This window comes from Erinaceus europaeus, chromosome 15, assembly GCF_950295315.1.
Source record: "Erinaceus europaeus chromosome 15, mEriEur2.1, whole genome shotgun sequence".
Lineage (NCBI taxonomy): Eukaryota > Metazoa > Chordata > Mammalia > Eulipotyphla > Erinaceidae > Erinaceus > Erinaceus europaeus.
Window position 1 is genome coordinate 16,175,790 of NC_080176.1, and position 25,642 is coordinate 16,201,431.

Sequence of the window (25,642 nt, forward strand, 5' to 3'; positions counted from 1 at the left end):
CATGAGCAGTGAAACCAGGCTGCTGGTGTGTCTCTCACCCCCATCTCCCTCCTCTCTGTTCAATCAAAATAATGCTAATGAATAAATAAAAGGTTACAGGGAACAGTGGACTCAACCTACAGGGTGCCTGAGCCCCAGCAATAACCCTGGTTACTGATGGCAATGAAAACCCCAACTCAATAAAAATATAAAGCCTTCGATTCAGTTACTAGTTACAGGAAATAGGGGAAAAGAATGCTTTGGATGGCACCTTGAATGGCCATCACTGAAGTGTGGGTGTGCTAGAGGACAAAAGGGGCAGACAGATAAACAGCATGACAGATAAACAGCATGAAGAGAGGAGGAAAACCCACCTGAAAATTAAGCCCAAGAGCTGTGTCAGCCAAAGGGAACATGGACACCTTGCCTGGTTCCTGACCTGGAACCCAACTGTTAAAAACACTCTGAGGCACTGGGGAGAGTGCGGGCTGTGATGGCTCCTGTGGTGAGTCTACTTCAAGGAGTAGGCCAGGGACGCTGACCCTTAACCTTTCTGGGGTGTATCCCCTGGGAACTGAGTGGAATCACAATTGCTGTTGCTCAGAATTACTGAGAACAAACTATAACAGTTCTTAAAACAGAATACTAACTTTTCAAAATTGCTTACTGAATAAGTGACATTCTATAATTTTTTTCCTTAATAAAGCTTAAGCCAGAAAAAGGAGATAATTAGTAATTAAATACATATCAGGATGAAACAAATACTATATATATATATATATATATATATATATATATATAGTATATATATATTTTTTTTGGCAGAGTCAAGAATTTACCCATGCGTTTTCACCACTTTGCTTTTTCATCCAGAAAGAGCATTGGAGAGGAGTTCCCTCTGGCTGGTGCTCACTTGGTGCTACACACATGACGAGCCATATACCCTAGCCACTGAGCTATCTCTCCAGCCCTACATCTACACTCATCTGTTAATTACACTGCTGATAGCACCTACCAAATTATACTTCCTGGAACTAAACAGAATAGTGAAAAATTTTAGAAGACACTAAGACATCTGAAACTAGATAGCACAAAACAGCACGTGTGACTTCAAAAAAATGTAATAATGAAGTCAAAATCCACAACTCAAACATCAGCTATAACGAATGGAATTTTTCTTAATTGAGAAGTGATAGTCTCACAAGGGATCTTACAACCCTAACAGTGGGAGCCAGTGCAAGTTGTGTTAATGAACTTCTAGTTCACCCAGAAAATGACACATTGTTGGTGCTGGCCTTCTCAGTTAAAAACTGGTTTATCTCAAACTTCCAATTTCCTCTTTCTCCCAGAAAACAGTGAGTTTTCAGTCTTGCCTATGATTGCTTCCTTCACACTGGAGTCGACAGGAAGGATGTTCTTCTCTACCAGCTCCATGGGACCAGGCCTCTGTGCAATCTTTTCATTTAGATCATCGGCTAGTCGAGCTCTTTTCAATTTCATCTGAGTAGCCTGCAGTGATGGCTCTGCAAAGGTTTCTAAAAGAGGAAACAGCATTTTTAACCATTACTCAGATTACTGTCACTACTCCACAATGCTATTTCAGGCCCACCTAATTCACTTAAGCTAGTTTAAACATGCTTATATGTCCCCTTCATATTGATGGGAAGAGAGAATAATTGTTTGACTATCCAGAAGACATTTTGTAGTTCCAGTCCTGGGTAGCTTTATACTGTCCATATGGTAAGCATGCCCTGAGACTCAGTGAATATGAGTTCATGTCAAAACAGGAGTACTGCTACTGTTTCCCTATGGCAGGAGGGTCAAATCTGCACTGACTGAGTATTAGAGCTATGGAAGAGGAGCAGGGCGGATGTGGTCCACAGCCCCAGATGCTGAAAAATGAGTTTCTAAAGGGGAGACAATGCATCCCAGGACACAAGGTGACTTGCAGGAGTGCAGGGCAAGGGCTATAGGCCATATTCTGGGATTAATCCTGTGTGTCTTAGCATCGACCACCATGATGAAGAATCTGGTTTTATTCTGAAGGAGTCACTTTCTGTTAGGAAGACTCAATTATACAGTGGTTAATGGTATGTACTTACAAGGGCTTAAAGCTGCACAATAGATAGAAACAACTCTAAATGTCAAAACTCATGCACTTGATTAGTTTTGTCAATTGCATTTCTCATGAACATTTTGTTTCATTACTGTAAATAATGTTTAGAAGTGATTAGATAGGGGAGTCAGGCGGTAGCGCAGGTGGCACAAAGCGCAAGGACCAGCGTAAGAATCCCGGTTTGAGCCCCCAGCTCCCACCTGTAGGGGAGTCACTTCACAAGCAGTGAAGCAAGTCTGCAGGTGTCTATCTTTCTCTCCATTTCTCTCTGTCCTATCCAACAATGACAATAGTAACTACACCAATAAAAAAACAAGGGCAACAAAAGGGAATAAATATTAAAAAAAAAGAAGTGATTAGATAAAATGAGGAAGTATTGACCCACATTCTGAATTGAAAGCAGCTTGCACCATAAGTTTTACAGCAGAAGGTTTTAAATGATCTCAAGGCCAAACCATGTCTTGGCTGAAGCTCGGTGCTCACTCAAAGCCCAAAGCTGGTAACAACACCGAGCACATCTGTGCTTGTCTCTGTTTACCAGCCGAGTGATTATGCTTACAGAAGTCAACCTTGGTGATTCACAAGACCGTTCATGCTTGTTGTGACTACTATTGCCAATACATAATTTAATCAAAATGTTATGGGAAAATGATGAACTTCAAAAATAAAATTATTTCTTGGAAACCTATGTTAAATATTTTGGAAAGACTTGATAGGATGAATCATTATAAATGTTATCAAGTTAGTTTGGGCAATTTACTGTAAAAGATTTGGGGGAAAGATGGGCCAAATCTAGGATTTTTTAAAGCTCAGATTATTTTTCAAGAGTCTAGGAGTTTGTTCTACCATAAAGTGAGGTAAATTCCATTCCATAAACTTTCCCTAAAGTGAAGGCCCTGCTCCCCCAGGCCAGAAATTATTATTAAGTAAATTATTTATTAAGTAAATATATATTTACTAAATAAAACATGTGTTCCCCATCCCCCCAACACGAGTTATTGTGGGAATTCTGAGTCTGCACAATTCCTCCACTCCTGGTGATTTTATTTTTTTACCAACACTGCTCAGCTCCGGCTTGTGGTGGTGCAGAGGATTGAGTCTGGGACTTTGGAGCCTCAGGCATGAGAGAGATACTACAGTGATTCTCCACCATCCATAAAGTCTGCATCCCCACCCACCTTTGCAGGTGGTGGCCTGGGGTTTAAAACCAGCTTCTTGCACATAATAAAAGTGTGTACTCTACCAGGGGAGTCCTCTGCTAGCCCCCTAGACAAAACATTTCTAAACATTTTGGAAGATGATAGGTGGTAAGAATCACAAGGTGTATGTCACTCCTAGTTTGATGTTTAAGTGTTTTTGTCAAGATGAACACAGGACAGTCGTCTGCCTTTTCCTCTACCCTGTAACAGCATCCAAGTCATATCAGGAATATACTTGGAAGGAAAATATTCCCAAAGTAAATAATGAGAGGCTGGCACTTTGGTATGTCTCTGCTCCTAGTCTTATTATCTCTTCATCTCCATGAGGTTGAAGTTGCATTTAAGCTGTTAAACTTCCAGAAAATAAATTAAAACTTTGCCTGCCAAACATCCAATCCAATAAAACTTGCTAAGCTGGGGGTAGTCTTAAGGTATTTAAAAAATACAGATGAAACATTCTTTCTTGACTTCATAAGTCTCCACTTGAGAATAGATGTCCTAAAAACATCACTTATGTCCCATTCATCTGCATGGTTAGGATTCTAAATGTTGTAGAGACTGTCTTTTTAAAAGCAGCAAGTCTAATTCCTTTTGATAGGTAAATGTATTTGCTTTAGTTTTAATTCTGTTAATAAAGCTTGTTACTGTCAGACGTCAAGTGGAAACAGGCAGTTTCTACAAAAATGTCCCTTATAGGACAAGATATTTTCCACATAAGAGGGAAATTTACCCAGTGACCTACCAGTATATCTGCTTCACGGAAGGGCCAATTATCCCTGATAATTGCTAATGCTCCTAGCCTACTACTGAAGTTCAGGAAAAGCTCTTTTAGTCCAGTGGCCTTCTGAGAATAGAACCCAAGTTAAGGAAGGCACAGATCCTCACCCTCGCCTCCCACCCCATATATGAAGACATGAAAGTTGGCATTGTCCCACTGATTTGCCAGGTTTCCGATGCCTAGGATGCTGGCCAGTGAAGAGAAACCTCTGATAATGACAATAGTTTTCTCTTCCTGTTTTTTTTTTTTTTTTCCTCCTCCAGGGTTATTGCTGGGCTTGGTGCCTGCACCATGAATCCACCGCTCCTGGAGGCCATTTTCCCCCCTTTTGTTGCCCTTGTTGTAGCTTTGTTGTGGTTATTATTATTGCCCTTGTTGACGGAATTCGTTGTTGGATAGGACAGAGAGAAATGGAGAGAGGAGGGGAAGACAGAGAAGGGGAGAGAAAGACAGACACCTGCAGACCTGCTTCACCGCCTGTGAAGCGACTCCCCTGCAGGTGGGGAGCCGGGGGCTCGAACCGGGATCCTTACGCCGGTCCCTGCGCTTTGCGCCACATGTGCTTAACCCACTGTGCCACCGCCCGACCCCCCCCCCCTTTTTTTTTTTTAAAGATAGAGAGAAAGAGGCAGGGGCTGGGGTGGGATGAGGAAGAGATCACAGCACTGAAGTGGGGACTTCAATGCACTTCAATGCAGTGGGGACTGGGTCTGACCCTGGGTCACACACAAGGCAAAGCAGAAAAACATCCAAGGGAACTAATTTGCTGTCCCTCTTTCTGAAGATTTTATTTTTGGACAAGTCTAAACTTTAAGGTTATTATTCCTAATTATAAGATTAATCTAATACTTTGCGATAGTTCTAGTACTGATCTCACATCAGGGCAAATCTAACAACCCTCCTGGTACCGGACAGGAGTATCTAGATGTGTAAGAAGCTTTCCAATTCTGTATCTTCAGGGCTTAACACACTCAAGATTATCACAGGGCTGAGTTCCTGATTTTGTTCAATGAACTAGAGAAACAATGAAAGGAAATGTAGCTTGGAAATATATGGTGGTGAAACCCACTCTGTCTTCAGAGGAAAAAAGATGTTGGCTTGAGCCACATCTCTCACAAAAGATGTGGAACTGTCCCTGCCACAGGTGATGATACCAGGCCCAGGGGGGGCATCTGGCAGGTGAGTGGAGGGTGGAACAGTAAAGGCCAGGTCAAGCTGGACTACTGTGGGCAAGGAGGAGCACTGAGAAAATGTGAGGTTCTTGGGAGTCGGGAGGTAGTGCAGTGGGTTAAGCACACATGGCGCAAAGTGCAAGGACTGGCATAAGGATCTCGGTTCGAGCCCCTGGCTCCCCACCTGCGGGGGGGGGTTGCTTCACAGGCAGTGAAGCAGGTCTGCAGGTGTCTCTCTTTCTCTCCCCCTCTGCCTTCCCCTCCTCTCTCCATTTCTCTCTGTCCTATCCAACAACGACGACATCAATAACAACAACAATAAAAAAACCAAGGGCTTCTTCACAGCACAAGAAACCACTAGCCAAACCAAGAGACCCCTCACAGAATGGGAGAAGATCTTTACATGCCATACATCAGACAAGAGTTTAATAACCAACATATATAAAGAGCTTGCCAGACTCCACAACAAGACAATAAATAACCCCATCCAAAAATGGGGGGAGGACATGGACAGAATATTCACCACAGAAGAGATCCAAAAGGCCGAGAAACACATGAAAAAATGCTCCAAGTCTCTGATTGTCAGAGAAATGCAAATCAAGACAACAATGAGATACCACTTCACTCCTGTGAGAATGTCACACATCAGAAAAGGTAACAGCAGCAAATGCTGGAGAGGGTGTGGGGTCAAAGGAACCCTCCTGCACTGCTGGTGGGAATGTCAATTGGTCCAGCCTCTGTGGAGAGCAGTCTGGAGAACTCTCAGAAGGCTAGAAATGGACCTGCCCTATGACCCTGCAATTCCTCTCCTGGGGATATATCCTAAGGAACCCAACATATCCATCCAAAAAGATCAGTGTACACATATGTTCTTGGCAGCACAATTTGTAATAGCCAAAACCTGGAAGCAACCTAGGTGTCCAACAACAGATGAGTAGCTGAGCAAGTTGTGGTATATATACATATACATACACAATGGCTGTAAAAAATGGTGACTTCACCATTTTCAGCCGATCTTGGATGGACCTTGAAAAAATAATGTTGAGGGAAATAAGTCAGAAACAGAAGGATGAATATGGGATGATCTCACTCTCAGGCAGAACTTGAAAAAGAAGATCAGAAAAGAAAACAGAAGTAGAACCTGAAATGGAATTGGTGTATCGCACCAAAGTAAAAGACTCTGCGGTGGGTGGGTGGGGAGAATACAGGTCCAAGAAGGATTCAGAGGACCTACTGGGGGTTGTATTGTTATATGGGAAACTGGGGAATGTTATGCATGTACAAACTATTGTACTTACTGTTGAATGTAAAACATTAATTCCCCAATTAAAAAAAAATCAGAGAGAGAAAAAAAAAACAAGGGCAACAAAAGGGAATAAATAAAAACATTAAAAAAAAGAATATAAAAAAAAAGAAAATGTGAGATTCTGCACTGTACCAGGTAGGCACACTGGGTTCAAGGAGCTGAAAATCTAGGCTTTACTTGTGGCTATGGCACCCCTATGATTTAGTGAGTGAGACATACGCCTCTCCTCTGGACTGAAAACGTCTCTCCAGAACAGTGTGGCACAAGTATAACACCAGGTGATGAGGAAGAGGCCAGACACCAGCAGGTCATTTGGAGAAACAAACTCTCCCTGAGGATCTGAAATGCCTTTCTAGCTTTGGGTCTGCATGTTGCTATGCAAACTGGAGAATGTTGACCTGTGGGTAAAAAGCTATTAATGTGGGGATAAACAGAAGTGGGAGGATTCTAACATTTCTTGAGAAGACACAGAAAAATAAGCAGAAATCAAAAGTTTACCTTCTAAAATGTGCATCCTGACAAGTTCAGAACGATCTGGTCGGCTCCGAATCTTGTGCTTCAAAAAGTTTTCAGTCTAAAACAAAGAGGTAGTCTTATATGTTAGGATTGACTGTGACTTTACATTCTATCATCAAAGCATTTAATTTAAATAAATTATATGTCCTCTTGAACAGATGGATAGAAATGAGTACTTAGAAAATTATTCAATACATGGTTGCTGCAGTCTGTAAAACTTTGCAGGGAACTAAGGTGAATGCTGATAAGAATTCTTTAAAACTTTTTATTTTAAGACTTGGCAAAATCAAAGGCTTATAATTTTGAATATGATTACCGCATTAACAAAGGATTTTTGTAACAAAACTCTATACTTTAGGTCATGTAAAAATCCAAGTGTATTTTCTTTGATAAGTTTGTATTTTTTATGACATTTTCTTAATTGGAACTCTATTCAACTCTAAAGAAAAGGGCTTTTAAAGTTATAGTTTAGTATTTTGTATGATTCTAAGATATCATTATTATGTCCTGGAAAAACTCTTTAGGAATGTCTGGAACATGCTTTATTTTTATGTTATATGACAGAAGTTTCTACTAAGTTTCTACTAAACTAAGGAAAACAGAAAGGACTGATGTGTATAATAATACTTTTCTTCTTCAGGTGGTGGTGGGGATTGAAGCCAGGGCCGCACGCATGTGTGTTACTGCTGGACCACCCCCCTGGCCCAGTTTGTATTTACATTTTTATGAGAAAGCGGGAGAGACAAAGTATCACTGTACCATCCACAGAGTTCTGTTTGTCTCTATCTTGTGGTTCTCATATGATGTCAGGGATGCAAAGCAGGGCCTTCTGCATGAAAGGTATGCCATCTACCTGCTGCCTCACCTCCTGCTTCGGCACCAGGGTACTTTCAAAGAACAGCAGCAGACATCAGTTCAATAGACATTGATGATGGGACTCATTTCAAAGAACAAAGCAGAGTTGAATATAGCAATGTTCTTTCATTCAGTCAAACTCTTTCCCCCTGGATAAAATGTACAGACAGATGCAGCAGGGAAACCACCTTAGGATGTGGCTCCAGCACAAGGCTGGACTGTCCCTCTGCAGGGGTGACAAAGGGCACAAGTACTACACAGTTACTCTAGCAACTGCTGTTAGATTCTAGAAGAGAAAAAGGAGAATGATTTATCCTATAGGTAAAAAACTAGTTACTGGTTTTAAAAGACAAGTTTTGAATGTCTTGTATTTCCTACAAGTCTTTAAATAAAGCTACTCCAGAATAAATCATCCTATATACCATGTGTACTGAAACCACTTACTTTCTTGTAGTGTTGGGGCCTCATGAAAATATGACCCCACTGCTTCTGGGCCAACTTTCTCATTCTTTTTGTTCCAGATATAGACATAGCAAGAGACATCAGAGATGCCTCTGGTGCTGTGCAGCTCCAATGTGGTACTGGAGCCTGAATCTGGGTCCTCCACACGGCATGGGACAGCCACTGGGTGATTATCCCCCAGCCCCTACATTTGCCTAGCTGCCATATTTAAGAGTACGAGGGCTAATGTGTGTTTAGGGACTTCAAAATAAAAGCATTACAGAAGCAAAGTATTTTAAACCGAAATGTTCTTACTCTGGCTCGTTCCAAGCTTTTTATTTGTTCATGGAATGCCGCTGGGCTCTTCAAGGCTACAGAAGGAAAAGAAATAGTTTCCAAGGTATAAATAGAGAAGTTAGTATGTACTCATATGTTGTAGTTGTATTTCACACTAATGTATCCTCAATCTCACTGGTTCCATTTGCTTTCTTGTCTCCTTATGAATGTGCAAGATTTGAAACTTTAAATGTTTCAGAATAAAAACTGCTTCCCAAAGACAACAGATGAACATATAATTAAGAGTTGTATACATAACGACAGTGAAAATTTCAAGTCTTTACTTAATATTTTGATTCCGGATGAAAACAAAAAAGAGAATTTCAGGTCAGACTAATTTGAGACAATAGCTCAGGCTAATTTATGTTCCCAAGTTTGCTCTTTATGGTCATATGACAAATTATTGGAAAAATGAGAGACAAGAGCAAAGATCAGCACTGGACTTACAGTGGTGCTGGGGATTTGAACCTGGGACCTCAGAGTCTCAGGTGTGCAAGACTTTTTTGCATAGCCATTATGTTGTCTCCCAGACTTGTCCTTAGGACTTTTAACCTTTTAAGCAACAGGTGTGAGTTACCACTTGCTGAGAACTGACAGTGGGTGTAGTTAGCCTTGTACTCTGCTGTTAATCATAGCCAGACTTCCACTGATCATCACTAACACTCTGTAAAGTGAGTGACAGGCCCTGTACCAATGAAGGGTTTAAGAAGCTAAGTGAATCCTTAAAGTTACATAGCTAATGGCAACGTGGGACTTAAATTTAGATTTTTTGAAACTGAAAGGTTCACACTCTTTCTACCACACACAATGCAAGCTCACTCTAAAGAGACAATGATCATTTAACATGTTAACAACTAGCTCACTAAAACTTCCTGGATTCTAGAGTAAAGGTAAACACTGTTTACTGTAGTACTTCTATCAATGATCTTCGCAGAACCTCTTTGACAATATACTAACTGTGGGTAGTCAGATTATGTAGATGGATAGAGGACTAGGATAACTTGTGCTGTCACCCCCAAGACTGGACCCATCAGCTCTTGGTAGCATTCTCTTCATCTCTGGGACTTGGGGTAATGCCAAGACTCGCAGGAGCCTGGCCCACACAGGCCTGGCCAGGGACCAGCTCCCAGAGGCAGATGAACGTTGGCTTAACAGTGGTGTCTTAAGCATCCCAACTTGATCCTGCTTAACTGGTTCATAGTCAGGAATGTGGTGGTGGAGAAATTTGGCAGATTATCAAACCAACTTTTTACTTGACTATAATCATAGGTTTTAAAGATGTTTCACTGGCAAAAATACAAATCACACACAAAAAACTGTTCTTTACCATATGTCAAAAAAGGTAATTCAAGTGACCCAGAAGACTGGGAAGTATAAATGCATTTTATAATTTCTTTACAGTTTAAAAAAGCTGAGCAAACTACTACTTGGAGAAATAGAGATTTTTAATACAAAAATATACAAAATAATTTTAACAACCTACATACAACTACTGCTCTTTTCCTTTTAAAATGTATGTCTCTCGTCAGGCACGGAATGCTAACCCTTCAGCTTCATTACTCTGGTGAGACCTTTCTTAGCTCATAGGACTCTTTAATTCCATTTCGGACGGCACACTTCTTAACGAAGCCTCAAAACCTAAATATAGGCTAGGGCCCATGAGGTAGGGCATATGAACATATATCCATAAGCTAGGAGAAAATATAGACCTTAAAGCAAAAGTGCACAATAGTTTGCAGGGACTCAATAAATGAAGCAAGCAAGCAGAAAGACCTAAAAAGACAACATAAAGTACCTAATGAAACAGTGTCTACTTAGACCTGGATACCCTCCTCAACTACCCCCTATTGCACATCCCTTAATCCCTCCAAAGCTAACCTTGTCAGACAAAGTAAGGACTACAAAAGCTGAATAAGGGCAAGAGACTGGCATACTTTACTGATGGCTTTTTAGCCACTACCAGGCCACCCCATCACCTGGGGCCCTAGTCAGGGATCTCTGGGATTCCCACACAGACATGATGGGCCTAGACCTCTAACAGATCCCTCTCACCACTGTCACTGGTCATCTCCATCAGAAACAACATAATGGACCCCTCTTTGGGCCCCTATAGGACCTTGCCCTCAGTGTGGATCAACAATGGCAGGCACTGTTCCGTTCTGCAAAGAGAGGTTGGACAGCATACTCTACCTACTTACTACCTGAGGAAGATGGGTCCTGAAATGAGTGCAGCCTGGAATGTTCCTAGCCGTGACCACAGAATGTGGGCTCAGACCTACAGGGATGCAGAGGTTACATAGGCTCCTGCGAGGAATACAGACCTCAGATCAAATCAATGGGGTTTAGAGTTAACAATATTTATATGCTTTCCCCATATTTGGAAGCTACTCTCTTCCCTGATACAGCTTTCTAGTCCTTTTTACAACTATGACGACATTTCCCCAGACAACAACCTGCGTCCACCTGCATATTAGCTGTCAGGCTGAGGCAAAAACCAGTAAAGTCATGGGTCCCTTGGAATATACCTAAAATAGACCTACTAGCTTTTTCCAAAGCGGTGATCTCAAATCTTCATCTGCAATATTCTAGCCTTTAGGTTCATGATTAACAATTTGTTCTGCTTTATATCTTTTTTTTTTTCAGCCACCAGGTTCCAGATGATACCATGATGCCAACTGGACTTCTTTGGGTAGACAACCCCACCATGTATCCTGGAGCCCTGCCTCCCCAGATCCCTGCCCCAGCAGGGAAAGAGAGAGACAAGCTGGGAGTATGGATTGATCTGCCAATGCCCATGTTCACCAGGGAAGCAATTACAGGAGCCAGACCTCCCACCTTCTGCATCCCATAATGACGTTGGGTCCATACTCTCAGAGGGATAAAGAATAGGGAAACTGGGAGTCGGGCTGTAGCACAGCGGGTTAAGCGCAGGTGGCGCAAAGCACAAGGACCGGCATAAGGATCCCGGTTCGAACCCCGGCTCCCCACCTGCAGGGGAGTCGCTTCACAGGCGGTGAAGCAGGTCTGCAGGTATCTATCTTTCTCTCCTCCTCTCTGTCTTCCCCTCCTCTCTCCATTTCTCTCTGTCCTATCCAACAACGACAACAACAATAATAACTACAACAATAAAACAAGGGCAACAAAAGGGAATAAATAAAATAAATATAAAAAGAAAAAAAAGAATAGGGAAACTATCAAGGGAGGGGATTGGATACAGAGTTCTGGGGGTAGGAACTGTGTGGAACTGTACCCCTCTTATCCTGTAGTCTTGTCAATATTTCCATTTTATAAATAAAAATTAAAAATATATATACATCTCTGTATGTGGTGATTAATGGTAAAGACAACTCAAGACAAACATTTTAAACTGAGTCAACTCAGAAAAAATATGAAATAATGAAGCCTAGTGCTAAATTGAAAATTTCTGTACTTGGGCAAGAAATGTTTTGTTAACTATAAATAGAATGCTTAGCATTATCCTGGATTATTTAGATCATACTACATAGCATCAAAGACTGTTAATTTGAATTTAAAGCAGGACAAGATTATGAGATAATTTCATATTACTTCCACAAGTAGTGTAGGATCCATTATTAGAGCAATTACTTCAATTATTTCAAAAGAAAAATGTTTTAAGTCTGAAGTCAGAGCTGATGTGAGCCTAATTAGAGTTTTCAAAGCTTCCTTTTATAATAAAAAAATTAAGTCTAGGTTTTAAGGTTTATCTGGCTTTCAAAACGTCTGACTGGCCTAGTTATGTATTTTTTTAAATATAAACTCATTTGGTAGTCATACACTGACCAAATATGTGACATGCGACACGCCCATTTTGTTACATCACGTTAGAGACGACAATGACACGCCCATTTTGTTACATCACGTTAGAGACGACAATGACACTTAAATCTTACGTGGCATGATGCCCTGGTCCACTAGTTGTTCTCTTGTCCTCCTCTGCTGTAGCCTCAGCTGGAGCACTGTGGACAGGAAAGAGTCACCATTAGAGCCTGTAAGCAACTGTGGGATCCCACTTAGATTCTAGAAAGAGATACAATGAAGTGTGTTACCAAACACATTCTGTTTCTTAGCTGAGTAAGGATGCTACCTGCTACCTTCCACCAAGAAAATCATTTTTTGATTTCTGCCTGTTTGGGAAGCTCTAAAGCCAGCGTGTGTTTGTTTAGACAAAATCTGATAAATAAAGCTAAGTACCTACTGTTTAGATGCAATCACAGAGTATTTGGAAAGTAAACAAGGATAACTGGCACTAACATCACACCTGTTCATAAAGTCTTACTCATAGAAACAGAAATGGGAGATTCCTTGACAATCTTTCATTTTAAAGAAAACAACACCAAACATTTATTTCAAGGAGTGACTGACTTATTTGGAGGGTCTATTACATCTGGAATAAGTTTTAAATAGCTTTAATGAATTCTGACTACATAATACAATTAAACATATGAGATACTTCATTCTACATGTTTAACATTTTTTTAAAAAAATATTTATTTGTTTATTAAATAGAAATTGAGAGGGGAGGGAGAGAAAGAGAGACACCTGCAGCCCTGCCTCACCACTTGTGAAGTTTTCCCCCTGCAGGTGGGGACCAGGGGCTTGAGCCGGGTCCTTGTGCACTGTAACATGTGCGCTCAACTAGGTGCGCCACAACCTGGCCCCTGATTCTACAAGTTTTAAGAATGTCACAAACCAAACAGGCCCCTTATTATTTTAATAAAAGTCAAGAATTCATTAGCACTTGTAGAGCATGAAGCATACACCACCAAATGTGGGAATCTAGTTTACTAAATTTAACTAAAAACAAATTTCTTCTCGAATTTCCTAGGCAGATTTCTTTCTTAGCTATCTCTATTTTTTTAATCTGGAAAATTAGCCAATTTAAAAAAGAAGTAATTGTGAAAAAATTTACTTGGCTTATCTTGTAATTTTAAGTTGCCATTTTGATTTTGCTTCAAATCATGAATGAAAACCAAAGTTAGGATATAAAAGTATGGTTAAGGGCTGCCAATGTGCTAATTAAATAGCGAAGCAGAACACAATAACCCTAAATTACCTATGAGTATCTAAGTAGGAGGCAAGGATCACAGACTTCCCACAAGAGGGGTGATGGATGGGACACAAAGCTGGTTCAGACCAGTCTCACCCAGGTTCAAGAACGGGCACGTGATGGGTTCCACCTGTGACAGCCCCCTAGTAACTCAGGATATGGGGCAGGGGCCCTCCTGTCCTTTGCTATTGGCTTACCCTTTGCTGCTGGCTGCAGAGCACAACCCTATTTTAAAGAATCTAGACTCTTCAAATGGCTTTAAAACTTACTGTCTCATTACTCAATAGGAACACCATCCTTTCCTTTTGCTTCTTTTTGGGGGGCCAGAGATTACAAAGCTTCACTGATGTCCCATTTAGCATGGAAACAACTGACATTAAGATAGTCACACACAAAGAAAATTTTAGTGAGTCAAAAAATATAAGCACATACTTCTCATATTAAGATGCCTTGTGCTATTCTGAATTGATACTGTCCTAACACAAAGATCTTTCCCCCGATAACTTACAGTTTATTGAGGATAGTGTGTTCCCACTGTACTTACTAGGAACAGAAAATAACCAAGCAGCTGACCTGTGGATCTGAGAGCACCCAAACTCCTGTCTCTCCAACATTCTTCTATGAATGCCAGAGATCAGGTTTGTTTGAAATTAAAGACAGTCATATCAGGAGGCAGAACCCCAAGTAAAGGAATGCTGAGAGGAGACAAGGGTTGGGACAGCCTCTGGTTCAAAGGCTGACACTCCAGGCAGCCGGTGGTCCATGTCTGCTGGGGCATCTCTAGCAGTGGTAGCTTCCTTTCTCCCCAAAGGAGTCCTCAAAGAAAGGAGTAAAATAGAACTGGTAGTGAAAACATCAACACCCCCCTTCTTTGGTTTGAAACAAATAAGCCAAAAAAAAAAAAAGCACCAAAGGTATGTGACAAATATGTCAAGCACAATACATATTTCCAGGCAAATGATCATAGACTGATGGGGACATTGGCAGCAACTGGACTTGTAAACCAACACTGATGGTGATGACAGTTGCTGTGGCGCGTCTCCTGCCCTCGTGCATCCTGACAAGAGCCCTGCCTGCTACATCACCCTCAATTAGAAAGCAACTTTCATGCTGACATGCGAAGGTATCTGCCACTCCGAGGAAGGTAACGGGCAAGATGGATGACGCTGTCCAGCACAGCTGTTGAAAAAGATCAAGCACAAACCACTTGCATTTTGTATCCAGTTTTTTAGATGGTCAAACAACCCAAACTTGTGTGGTATTGGCTGCAGCTCAGAAAACAGTCTTCCTACTCAATGCTTTCATGCCTAGACGCACTCCTAAGAAGCAAGCATACCATGGCCCAGCTAGTTCTCAAGGTGGCTTTAGGAAGCTTAGTGACTGCAAGGTGTGTGTACGGGGAACGAGATACGCAGCCACTGTGAATAGAAGTCTAGTTTTAAGCAAAAGCATTAGGAAGAATGTGAAGGGAAGAGGAGGCAAAGTTGGAAGTAACTAGTCTTGTTGCTACGACTGCTGATTAACCAGTCTGACTGAGATTCCTCTACACCAACAGGCGACAGGGGGGCAGTTAGCAGACACACTGTTGAATACAAGGCACAATGCCCTATCAGGAGGCTTACGTACACTGCCACTTTTTGACCAGTGTTCAGACACAGTTGTATGGAACTGAGCAAGTGGTTCATCAGGTAAAATACACTCTTTGCAAGCCCAGGTTCAGTCCCTAGCACTGTGTAGAATGGAGTGGTGCTATGGTCTCTCTTTCACAACATATGGAAATTAAGCCTTAAAAACAGCATTTGTTCACGTTGATTATATAACCTGTCACACAACTTGGCAGAAAGTCTTCTGGGACAATTACTGCTTAACCATATAAAAAGTACTCACGAAACAGGCCACTGTTTTGGATAATATCCTATTCATGTTCACCAAATACTTTAAAAAATAACGAGTAATAAGTGACAAAAAGTATCTACATCTTAAAGACAGAACACCAGGGTGAGGGAGAGCAGGGCTTGGATGTGAAAAGATGCAGGAACCTACTTATCCTACAACAGGGGGCTGGGCAGTTTGTTCAGGACTGTGAAGGAGTAAGAGGCTCTAAAAATAGATTCTGATTCCTGGAGTGATCAGAAAGGCCATCATGGCTGTGGGCTAAAGGTCAACTTTATGAATTAAATGTAGAGACTAGATCCCTCCCTTTTGCAGCCTCTATGCTCCTGTTTCCATGGAGGGAGGGGGGGTCCTGACTACTGGGCCTACAGCACGAATGCTTGAGGACCAGGAATTGCCAGTATACCGGCCCATCTCTGCAAAATCTTACACTACAAGTGTGCACAGGATTGCTTTTCTGTAGCTGCAAACTACATGCCGGGCCAGCACAGTTTTCCTGTAATGATGGTGGTGGTACAGACACCTGAGAAGCCAGTGCCCCTGGGAATAGCCTCATGCCTGAAACTGATCCCAAGAGCATTCCCTTGCTGGTGCCTGGCTGAGCTGATGATACCATACTTCTATTCAATGAGTACACTGATAAAGATTCAGTCTCTTCCCAGGCTGGGAGTATGGACTGACCTGCCAACGCCCATGGCCCATGTTCAGCAGGGAAGCAATTACAGAAGACAGACCTTCCACCTTCTGCACCTCGTAAGGATCTTGGGTTCATACACCCAGAGGAATAAAGAATAGGAAAGCTGTCATGGGAGGGGATTAGATACGGAGTTTTGGTGGTGAGAATTGTGTGGAAATGTACCACTCTTATCCTATGGTCTTATCAGTGTTTCATTTTATAAATAAAAAAATTATAAACAAACAAAAAAGATTCAGTTTCTTCCATGGCCATCTTGAAAAGAAGTACATGTCATCCACAGGAGTTTAAAAAATAATAATAAAACACTTCAGAACAGTGAGTGAGGCCAACTGAGATTTACTATATCTGTTCACATCTGAACATCTTGAGTGTCAGTTTATTTATGAAAAATGTAGAAACTAAAATAATACAACATAAATTCCTAAGAAGTCCTTAACTTTAAAGTGGCTGGGCTTAAATCAAGCCTGTTTGGTATTTTAAACAAGGGGGGGGGGGAGACTGATATTTTGTAAAAAGTATACCTCGTTACATAGCACTGTAGTGTCTGTAACAAAAGGACATTTGCCACAAAAGTTAATATTTCTGACAGTCCTGTATTTCCCGAGACAAACTCCCAAGAGGGAAAGACTACTCCTGCCAAAAGAAGGAGATGAAGGAATAAACCAACCACTTCCCGCGGTCTATGCTGTTATTTCTATTAAACATTTCTACCTATTCTAAAGCAATACACACTCATTACACAAAACAAATAAGAAGGAACTAAAGAAAATCTCTAACAATATCATAATCCAGAGAGACACAAGTATTGCTGACTTGCTGGCATAGTTATCTAACTTTTTATCCTTTTCCTACATACTATGATCACACTGCACAAACAGTGATGAACACTCTTGTCTTAGTGGCTCAGCTCTAACATGCCTATTAATGTTTAATAGAGGGGAAAAAATCTAATTCTGAAAATTCTCAGTGCTATTCCTTGGTATGATACATAGAAACAACGGTTTATCAACAGAAACATTCTACTCAGTTTTAATCGCTGTCCTGCAAAATGAAGATAGTTTATCTCATGGTAAGCAGGGCAATTTATATGTACTCAGCAGTGTGCATAATTTAGACACTTAAAGATCTTTACTTAGTGCGTTTCCCAAGTGTCTGAAATGCTTTACTGTGCTTTTTAAACAACTTACTTTTTTTCTCCTTTATTGGGGGATTACTGTTTTACATTTGACACCGAATACCAGTTTGTACATGCATAACATTTCTCAGTTTTCCACAGGACAATACAACCCCCACTAGGTCCTGTCATCCTTTTCCAGGACCTGTACTCTCCCCCCACCCATCCCACCCCAGAGTCTTTTACTTTGGTGCAATACACCAACTCTAAACACAACTTTCAAATTCATTTTGAGTATCAAAAAAATAAACATAGGTTCTGTTTATATTATACTTATATGCCACTTAAAAGGTCTTTTGTTTCTATAAGTACAATGTTTGAAATACTTCCATAAAATGATGTAGCTGAGGTGCTTTTTCATGTTAAGGGGGGGGGGCCCAGCATTTTCACTAATTATCTTTTTTATTTATTTTCCCTTTTGTTGCCCTTATTTTTTTTTACTATTGTTTATTTATCATTGTTGTTGTAATTTATGTCATCATTGTTAGATAGGACAGAGAGAAATGGAGAGAGGAGGGGAAGACAGAGGGGGAGAGAAAGATAGACACCTGCAGACCTGCTTCACTGCCTGTGAAGTGACTCCCCTTGCAGGTAGGGAGCCGGGGGCTCGAACCGGGATCCTTATACCAGTCCTTGCGCTTTGTGCCACCTATGCTTAACCCGCTGCACTACCGCCTAACTCCCGGGAACCAACATTTTAATAACATACAACAGATTTTTTTTAAAAATTGAAGACAAAAGAAAGCAGTATTTTTGCCCAGGGGTCTTGCAAAGGGGCACCTGAGGCCTGTATATTACAAAACCAAGGCAGCAGTGACACTGCCTGGGCATAGGGCAGACATCCATGGTCTTGGAAATTCTTTACAAATACCTGGTTTAGTTGTAGGGTCTGAAGAACAGTGGTTTGAGGAAGGGAGTGGAGATAGCAGATGTGTGCAAGCTGGAGAGAGAAGCCAATGCCTATTATTTAGTAATAGGATGCACTGGAGGAGGTCAGGCAAACTCAAAGTAAGCGCCAAGATGGAAAATGAAACAATGCCCTACACCTGACTCGGTGTGACTCCAAGTCAATAGTATTTCCTAAAAAAAAAAAAAAAAAGTCCTAGTTTGTGTCTTTTATTATTTTTTCAATCAAATTTCTGAATAAAGAAAATGAAATATTTGGACTTTGGCAAAACTTTACCATGGAATATTCAAACAGCATGAAATAAGGGCCCTGATCTTAAAAACACAAGCCAATTATGGAAAACCCCATGATTTCATGCTATGTTTTGAGCCTTCTCAGTTTAGACACGGAGTCTAGAAAGAAAGTTCTAGTTCAGGCCTGGCCTACCCTGCACCAGGGAAAGCTTCAATGCTGTGCTATCTTCTTTTCTCTCCTTTTATCTTTCTGTCTCTTTTCTCTACCTTAAAAGTTGGCCACAGGATTATTGCTGGGCTTCAGTGCCTGCACTACGAATCCACTGCTCCCAGCAGCCACTTTTTTCCCTCCCTCCCTCCCTCCCTCCCTCCCTCCCTCCCTCCCTCCCTCCCTCCCTTCCTTCCTTCCTCCCTCCCTTCCTTCCTATCTTCCTTCCTTCCTTCCTATCTTCCTTCCTTCCTTCCTATCTTCCTTCCTTCCTTCCTTCCTATCTTCCTTCCTTCCTTCCTATCTTCCTTCCTTCCTTCCTTCCTTCCTTCCTTCCTATCTTCCTTCCTTCCTTCCTTCCTTCCTTCCTTCCTTCCTTCCTATCTTCCTTCCTTCCTTCCTTTTCATTGGACAGAGAGGAATTGTGAGGGGAGGGGAGATAGAGAGGGGGTGAGAAGGGAGGGAGACAGAGGAGAGAAAGAGACACTTGTAGACCCATTTCACCACTCATGAAGTATTCCCTCTGCAGATAGGGAGTGGGGGGCTTGAACCCGGGTCCTTGTGCATGGTGATATGTGTGCTTAACTGGGTGCACCACCAGCCGGCCCCCAGTAAACCATTTACAGAGATAGAGAACACATGTTGGCCATTAAGGAGCTCAGTGCTGTACACATCTGAATTGGAAGTGAGATGTCAAAGTGGCAGCTAGCTGTATGGATCCAAATTCCAGAAGGTTAGGCCTTGCCAGGAGAATAAAATTTGGAAGTCGTCACTTACATAGTATTCGACGCCACAAGAGCTTGCCAAAATAGAGACTATAGCTAGAGAACACAAAAGAATCCCAGGATTGAGTTATGAGGAAAGTTAACAATCAAAACTCCATTCAGAGGCCAGGCAAGGGATGGAGATCCAACAGAGGAAGTCAGAGAACTTCCCAGGAGGAGGAGCCTGTGAAAATGTTCTCAGATGAGGGTAAGGTCAGCTAGGTCAAATGAGCTATTTTAACACATGGAGGACCTAGTTTTTGGAGTGATGGATGGGAGTCAGACTCAAGGGAGTGGAGGAGAGGCAAAGTGTGAGTGAAAATACATTGGACAGGCAAAGCACTCTGACACTGACTTCAGGAATGTCTTCAGAGACTTGACTCCAATGGTAAGAGAGACATAAGCAGGACTACAGCAAACTGAATTTACTGTACAGTAGGAGAATCCACAGTTAAAAGCAAATGATATCCCAGTGACCTGAGGGGAGAAAATATGCACACTACATACATATCACAAAGGGTTACTACCCGATATGCATAAAGATACATACCAGTACATAACAGCCCCCTCAAAGAAATGGGGAGAAGGACTGAGACTGAACAGACACTTCAAAGGAGACATATTAGATGATCACTGAATAGGTATATGAAAAAAATGCTTATCACTTTTTATCAGGGATGTGCAGATTAAAACCTCACATCCGTGGGAATATCCTATACCAGCAAATCCAGAAACAAGTGCAATTAGTGGTGTGAAAAACATGGAGCCCTTGAGCACTGTGGTCGGGGGGCTGAATGGTGCTGCCTCCTATGGAAACAGTATGGTCCATGGCCATACCACCCTGAACATGCCCGATCTTGTCTGACCTTGCAAACAGCCTGGAGGTTTATCAGAACATCACAAACAGACCTGTCACGTGACCCAGCAAGCCCACATCTAGACAACTATCCTCAGAATACAACACTAGTTTGAGGCTGGAGAGACGGCACTCGGTGTGATCTCTGGCATCAATGACAGGGGCTCCATGGATGGTGCTTTCACTCATTATAGGAGAGTAAAGTTGGGTCAGTGGTCAAACACGTTAGAGGGCTGGGTGGTGGCGTACCCGGCTGAGCACACATTACCATGTTCAAGCCCCCTCGCCCCACCTGCAGGGGAGAAGGTTCATGAGCAGCGAAGAAGGTCTGCATGTCTCTCTCCCTCACCTCCTAAATTTCTATCTGCCCTATCTAATTACAAAATCTCTAAAAAGAAAGGGGGAGAAGAAAAAGGGGAAACGGCTGCTGGGAATGGTGGATTTGCAGTGCAGGCACCCAGCCCCAGCAATAACCCTGGGGGCAATAGGACAGATCCATGTGCTAGACCTGGACTGAGCGCCAGCACACCACAGAAATGCACCACGGGCAGCACACACAGGCTACACTAGCTAAGATATGGAGACAGCCCAACTGTCTGAGGGCAGAAGAGTGACTAAAAGATGACGAGAAGATGTGGGGGTGTCCACTGGAATACTATTGGGCTGTAAGAATGGATGCACTGAGGCCCTTTGCATGCAACCAGAGGGGCCATGCTCAGTGGAAAAGTGTCAGAGAAGGACAAACACTTGGCCATCTCATTCATGTGTGGAATATAAAGCAAAAGAACAGATAGCTCCAAACACAAGCCTGAGATGCGGAACTGAGATGGGGGGTGCGTGAGTGGGTGGAGAGGATGCAATGGCGGGTGGGGAGGCATACTGGTACTTCGGTGTTGGGTGAGGTGTGACAACATGCCCTCTGAAGATGGGTGAAAACCATACCTTTAAAACACACACAGCAAGGGGCCAGATGGTGGCGCACCGGGTACAGGGTACAAAGCACAAGGACCCACACAAAGATCCTGGTTCCAGCCCCCAGCTCCCTAAGTGCAGGAAGGATGCTTCACAAACGGTGAAGCTGGTCTTCAAGTGTTTCTCTTTCTCTTTCCCTCTCTTTCTTTCCCTCCTCTCTCAATTTCTCTGTCCCATGTAGTAAAAAAAAATGAAAAAAAAAAAAAAAGGCCATCAAGAGCAGTGGATTCATAGTGCTGGCACTGGGCCCCAGTGATAACCCCAGAGGAAAACAAACAGAACAAACAAAAAAGCACACACAGTCTTGTAAAACAATAGTCCCTTAAAAACAAGTGTGAATGAAGATAACTGAAGCAATGCTTTCGAGGTGCTGGCTGTGGAGGGCAGGGCAGTCTCGTAAAGGCGAGAGTTAGAGGGGTGTGGAACTTCAGCCTAGAACATACTTGAGCACGTTCATAAACTGATAAAGAGCAAGAGGGAGGAGAGGGGAGGGGAGAGAAGAAAAGAAGAGTGAATGAATATGAACGGGGGAGGAGAGCGTAAGACGCAGCAGGTCCCTAGGAGGCAGCAGGCACTGTCTTTGTTAACACTTTCTCTAGCTACAGACAGACAGGAGGGCAAAGCAGATCTTAAGTTTTACAGACTTAAGACTGGGCGGGCGGGCCAGGAAATTTTCTTATTTTTTCTGGAGTAGTTCTGTGGAAGTAAGATTATCTGTCCAAAGTGAGATAAGATAAATGAGAGAAAAGTCAGCTTTGAAACCTGGGAATGAGGTTTGAAATAATTTCTGCAGACTATGAAGAGCTAGCCGAAAAGGGAAAGCCTGGTTGTTTATTACTGATGAAATGTTTCAACTAAAAATGACAACTTGGGGAGAGGAGTCAGTCAGGAAACAGGCTCTGAACTGCATCATTTGTATGAAAGAAAAACTGCAAGATACAGAATTAGAACATTTGGCAGTTCTTTCTAAAGGTCATTCTATAAATTTTTAGTCCCAGGGAACTGAAAAGGGTTAAAAACAGGTCTCGCACACCTGTACACATATATTCACAAAAGTCAAAAGGTAGAAACAGAACATCATTAACAGACCAATAAATTGTGATATAACACACAGAGGAATACCATTCGGCCATCACAAGTCCAGTACGGACATATACTCTATGGTAAGTTAGAGGCCAGACATGAAAGACCATGTACTACATGGCTCTACTTAGGTGAAACATCCAGAAGTGGTAAATGCAGAGACAGAGTTCAGGCTGGAGGTTGTCCAACTGAGGGGAAGAAGCTATGAGGCTTGGGGAGTGGGATGAGGGGCTCTTTTTGGGTAATTTTATGTTATGTGACGTTTACTTCAGAAAAGCAGAATTACAGGTTTTAAAATACTAACTATATCATTCAATGAGTACATTCATCTTTGAAAGCAAGCATTTTGTAATCTCTTCTGTGTATTTTTCTAGTTTTAGGAATATATAAACACTTGAATAAGTCATTTTCCAGGATGATCATTTTGTTTCCAAATGTATACTAATTAACTTTTAGGTAAATTATTACTATGAGAAAACTGTCTTTTAAAAAATTTCTTTATTGAGGGATTAATGACTTACAGTCAACAGTAAATATAATAGTTTGTACATGCATAACATAATAATACAGCCCCCACTAGGCCCTCCTCTGCCATCATGTTCCAGGACCTGAACCCTCCCCCCAACCCACCCCAAAATCTTACTTTGGTTTAAAGAAATTTGTCTTTTAACTATTATTTAAAGTCATATTAGGGAATTTATCTTACTGTAAGTCTTTTAAAAAGACATGTTGCTTACAGATAGCATGAACTACTACAAAGCTTTTGAATTTAGAATTAATCTTCAAACATATTTTGGATTTAATCCTGGAACAGCAAAAAGGACATGGATGGGAAAACAACTGATATCCACATAAAGCTAAGGGTTGTATAAATGTAAAAAAGAATACTAACTATGCAACAATCAAGTGTCTGTTTCCCATCGTACCCTGGCTGGGCTCTCTCATTACCATGACTGAATCAAGTATTATTGGGGACTTTATCTTTTTTAATCTTTTAAAAAATATGTATTCCCTTTTGTTGCCCTTTTTTATTGTTGTAGTTATTATTGTTGTTTTTATTAATGTTGCCATTGTTAAATAGGATAGAGAGAAATGGAGAGAGGAGGGGAAGACAGAGAGGGGGAGAGAAAGATAATGACACCTGCAGACCTGTTTCACAGCTTGTGAAGTGACTCCCCTGCAGGTGGGGAGCCAGGGACTTGAACTGGGATCCTTACGCCGGTCCTTGCACTTTGTGCCATGTGTGCTTAACTACTGTAACATGTGCACTCAACCAGCTGCACCACCACCTAGCCCTGGGGACTTGATCTTTTAATGATTTGATAACTACAACAATAGCTGTAAAGATATTCCCCATTACACTAAATTTGAGGCTTATTTTTTCATCTGAATTTCTCCATTTACATTTCATATTCTAGTACCTTCTACAATACTTGCCATATAGAAGATTTAAAGGACCGAGTGGTGGTGCACCTGTTACAATGTGCAAGGACTGGGGTTCAAGCCCCTAGTCCCCACTTGCAGGGGGAAAGCTTTGCAAGTGGTGAAGTAATACTGAAGGTCTCTCTCTGTTCCTCTCCCTCTCAATTTCTGGCTGTCTCTTTCCAATAAATAAAGATAATAAAAAACTGATTTCTTTTGAAAAAGAAATTTTAATAAACATATTTTATTTAATTTTGTAGTTAAAATAAGTAAGTTACTATTTCTTAAGGAAGGAGAATACCATGGTGAATTTAAGAACGTACTCCCAAAGGGGCTGGGGGATGGTGCTATCTGTCAAGTACATGTTTATGATGTACAAGGACCCAGGTTCAGGCCCCCTGTCCTCAACTGTAGTAGGGAGGTTTCACAAGTGATAGAGCAGGCTGCAGGTGTCTCTTTCTCTCCCCTCTTTCTCTTCATCTCTCTCCCTGTTTTCTCTGTGTCAATCATGACTGAGAATAAACTAAACACAGCAACAACAAAAAAATATTCCCCAAAGAATTTTCAAAGGACAAGTGGTTATCATGGCGCAGGACATAACACTTCTTCACTGTGTGAATTTGAGACTTGAGTTATTCCTAAATTGATGCTGGGGGTAAAGTAGAAGATAAAGTTTAGTTAGTTGTTTTGGAAGGTAAAAGCAGACTAAAAAAAAGAAAAGGCTAAAGGCAAAGGAGTCAGAAGACCGTGAAAAGGTGGTAGATAGTAATTTTTTAATCCCCACATAAAATTAGTGTCCAGTCCATGGTGCATTACACAAGAGAAAAGTACCTGATTACCTCCACAGATGATTAAAAAAGTGACAACTAGAAAGTCGAGAGTGTTGGTTGTATTTTCAAAAATCTAACCGGTCAATTACAAAGTAAGGCTTTTCTAAGGGATTTTAGAAAAAGGAATGCAAAGAGGTCAGAACTCAAACGGAGGCTTGTCTTAGAAGAGGCATGTTATCTGCACTGATTAAGCAAACTTCCACTGCCACTTCCTGTCTGAAGCAGAAGCAGAGCTGCATTGTGCACACAGAAATCTAAGCCCTCAGACACAACAAAGAACAAAAAGCACGCTGATAGGGAATTCTTATTTTTTTAATTTATCTTGATTTTATTAGTGATTTTATACTGATTTACAAAATTATAACAAAACAGGTGTAATTCCACACAGTTCCCACCACCAGAGTTCTGTGTCCCCATTCAATTGGGAATTTTTATATTGTGATTATCTTCACTATAATAAAAGGGAGAAAAGGAGTATGGATTGGTCAATGTCCATGTTCAGCGGGGAAGCAATTACAGAAGCCAGACCTTCCACCTTCTGCATCCTATAATGACTCTGGGTCCATGCTCCCAGAAGGATAAAGAATAGGAAAGCTACTGGTGGAGGGGATGGGATACGGAGATCTGGTGGTGGGAATTGTGTGGAGTTGCACCCCTCTTATCCTATGGTTTTGTTAACGTCTCCTTTTTTAAATAAGTAAAAAAATTTAAAAAGGAAAGGATTAAACATTAAAAATAAAAAGGGAGACATGACTAATAACAAAGCAAAATAAAACCAAACCAAACCCAGTGTTTAAAAAGGTCATTTTTATACCAGCAAGTGGGACATGAAACCAT

At 41.5% G+C, this 25,642-nt stretch overlaps 1 protein-coding gene across 6 annotated transcripts in view; it reads right to left on the reverse strand.

Annotated features, from left to right (window-relative positions):
• The window catches only part of MRTFB (myocardin related transcription factor B), a 179,010-nt gene that overhangs the window by 26,154 nt on the left and 127,214 nt on the right, over positions 1-25,642 (reverse strand). For all 6 annotated transcript variants that reach the window (XM_060172935.1, XM_060172934.1, XM_060172932.1 and 3 more), the window contains 4 exons: positions 12,610-12,675; positions 8,678-8,733; positions 7,049-7,124; positions 1,353-1,514 (listed from right to left, as the gene is read on the reverse strand). In XM_060172935.1, coding sequence (XP_060028918.1) covers positions 1,353-1,514; positions 7,049-7,124; positions 8,678-8,733; positions 12,610-12,675 — 360 coding nt within the window. The remainder of the gene's footprint in view (positions 1-1,352; positions 1,515-7,048; positions 7,125-8,677; positions 8,734-12,609; positions 12,676-25,642) is intronic.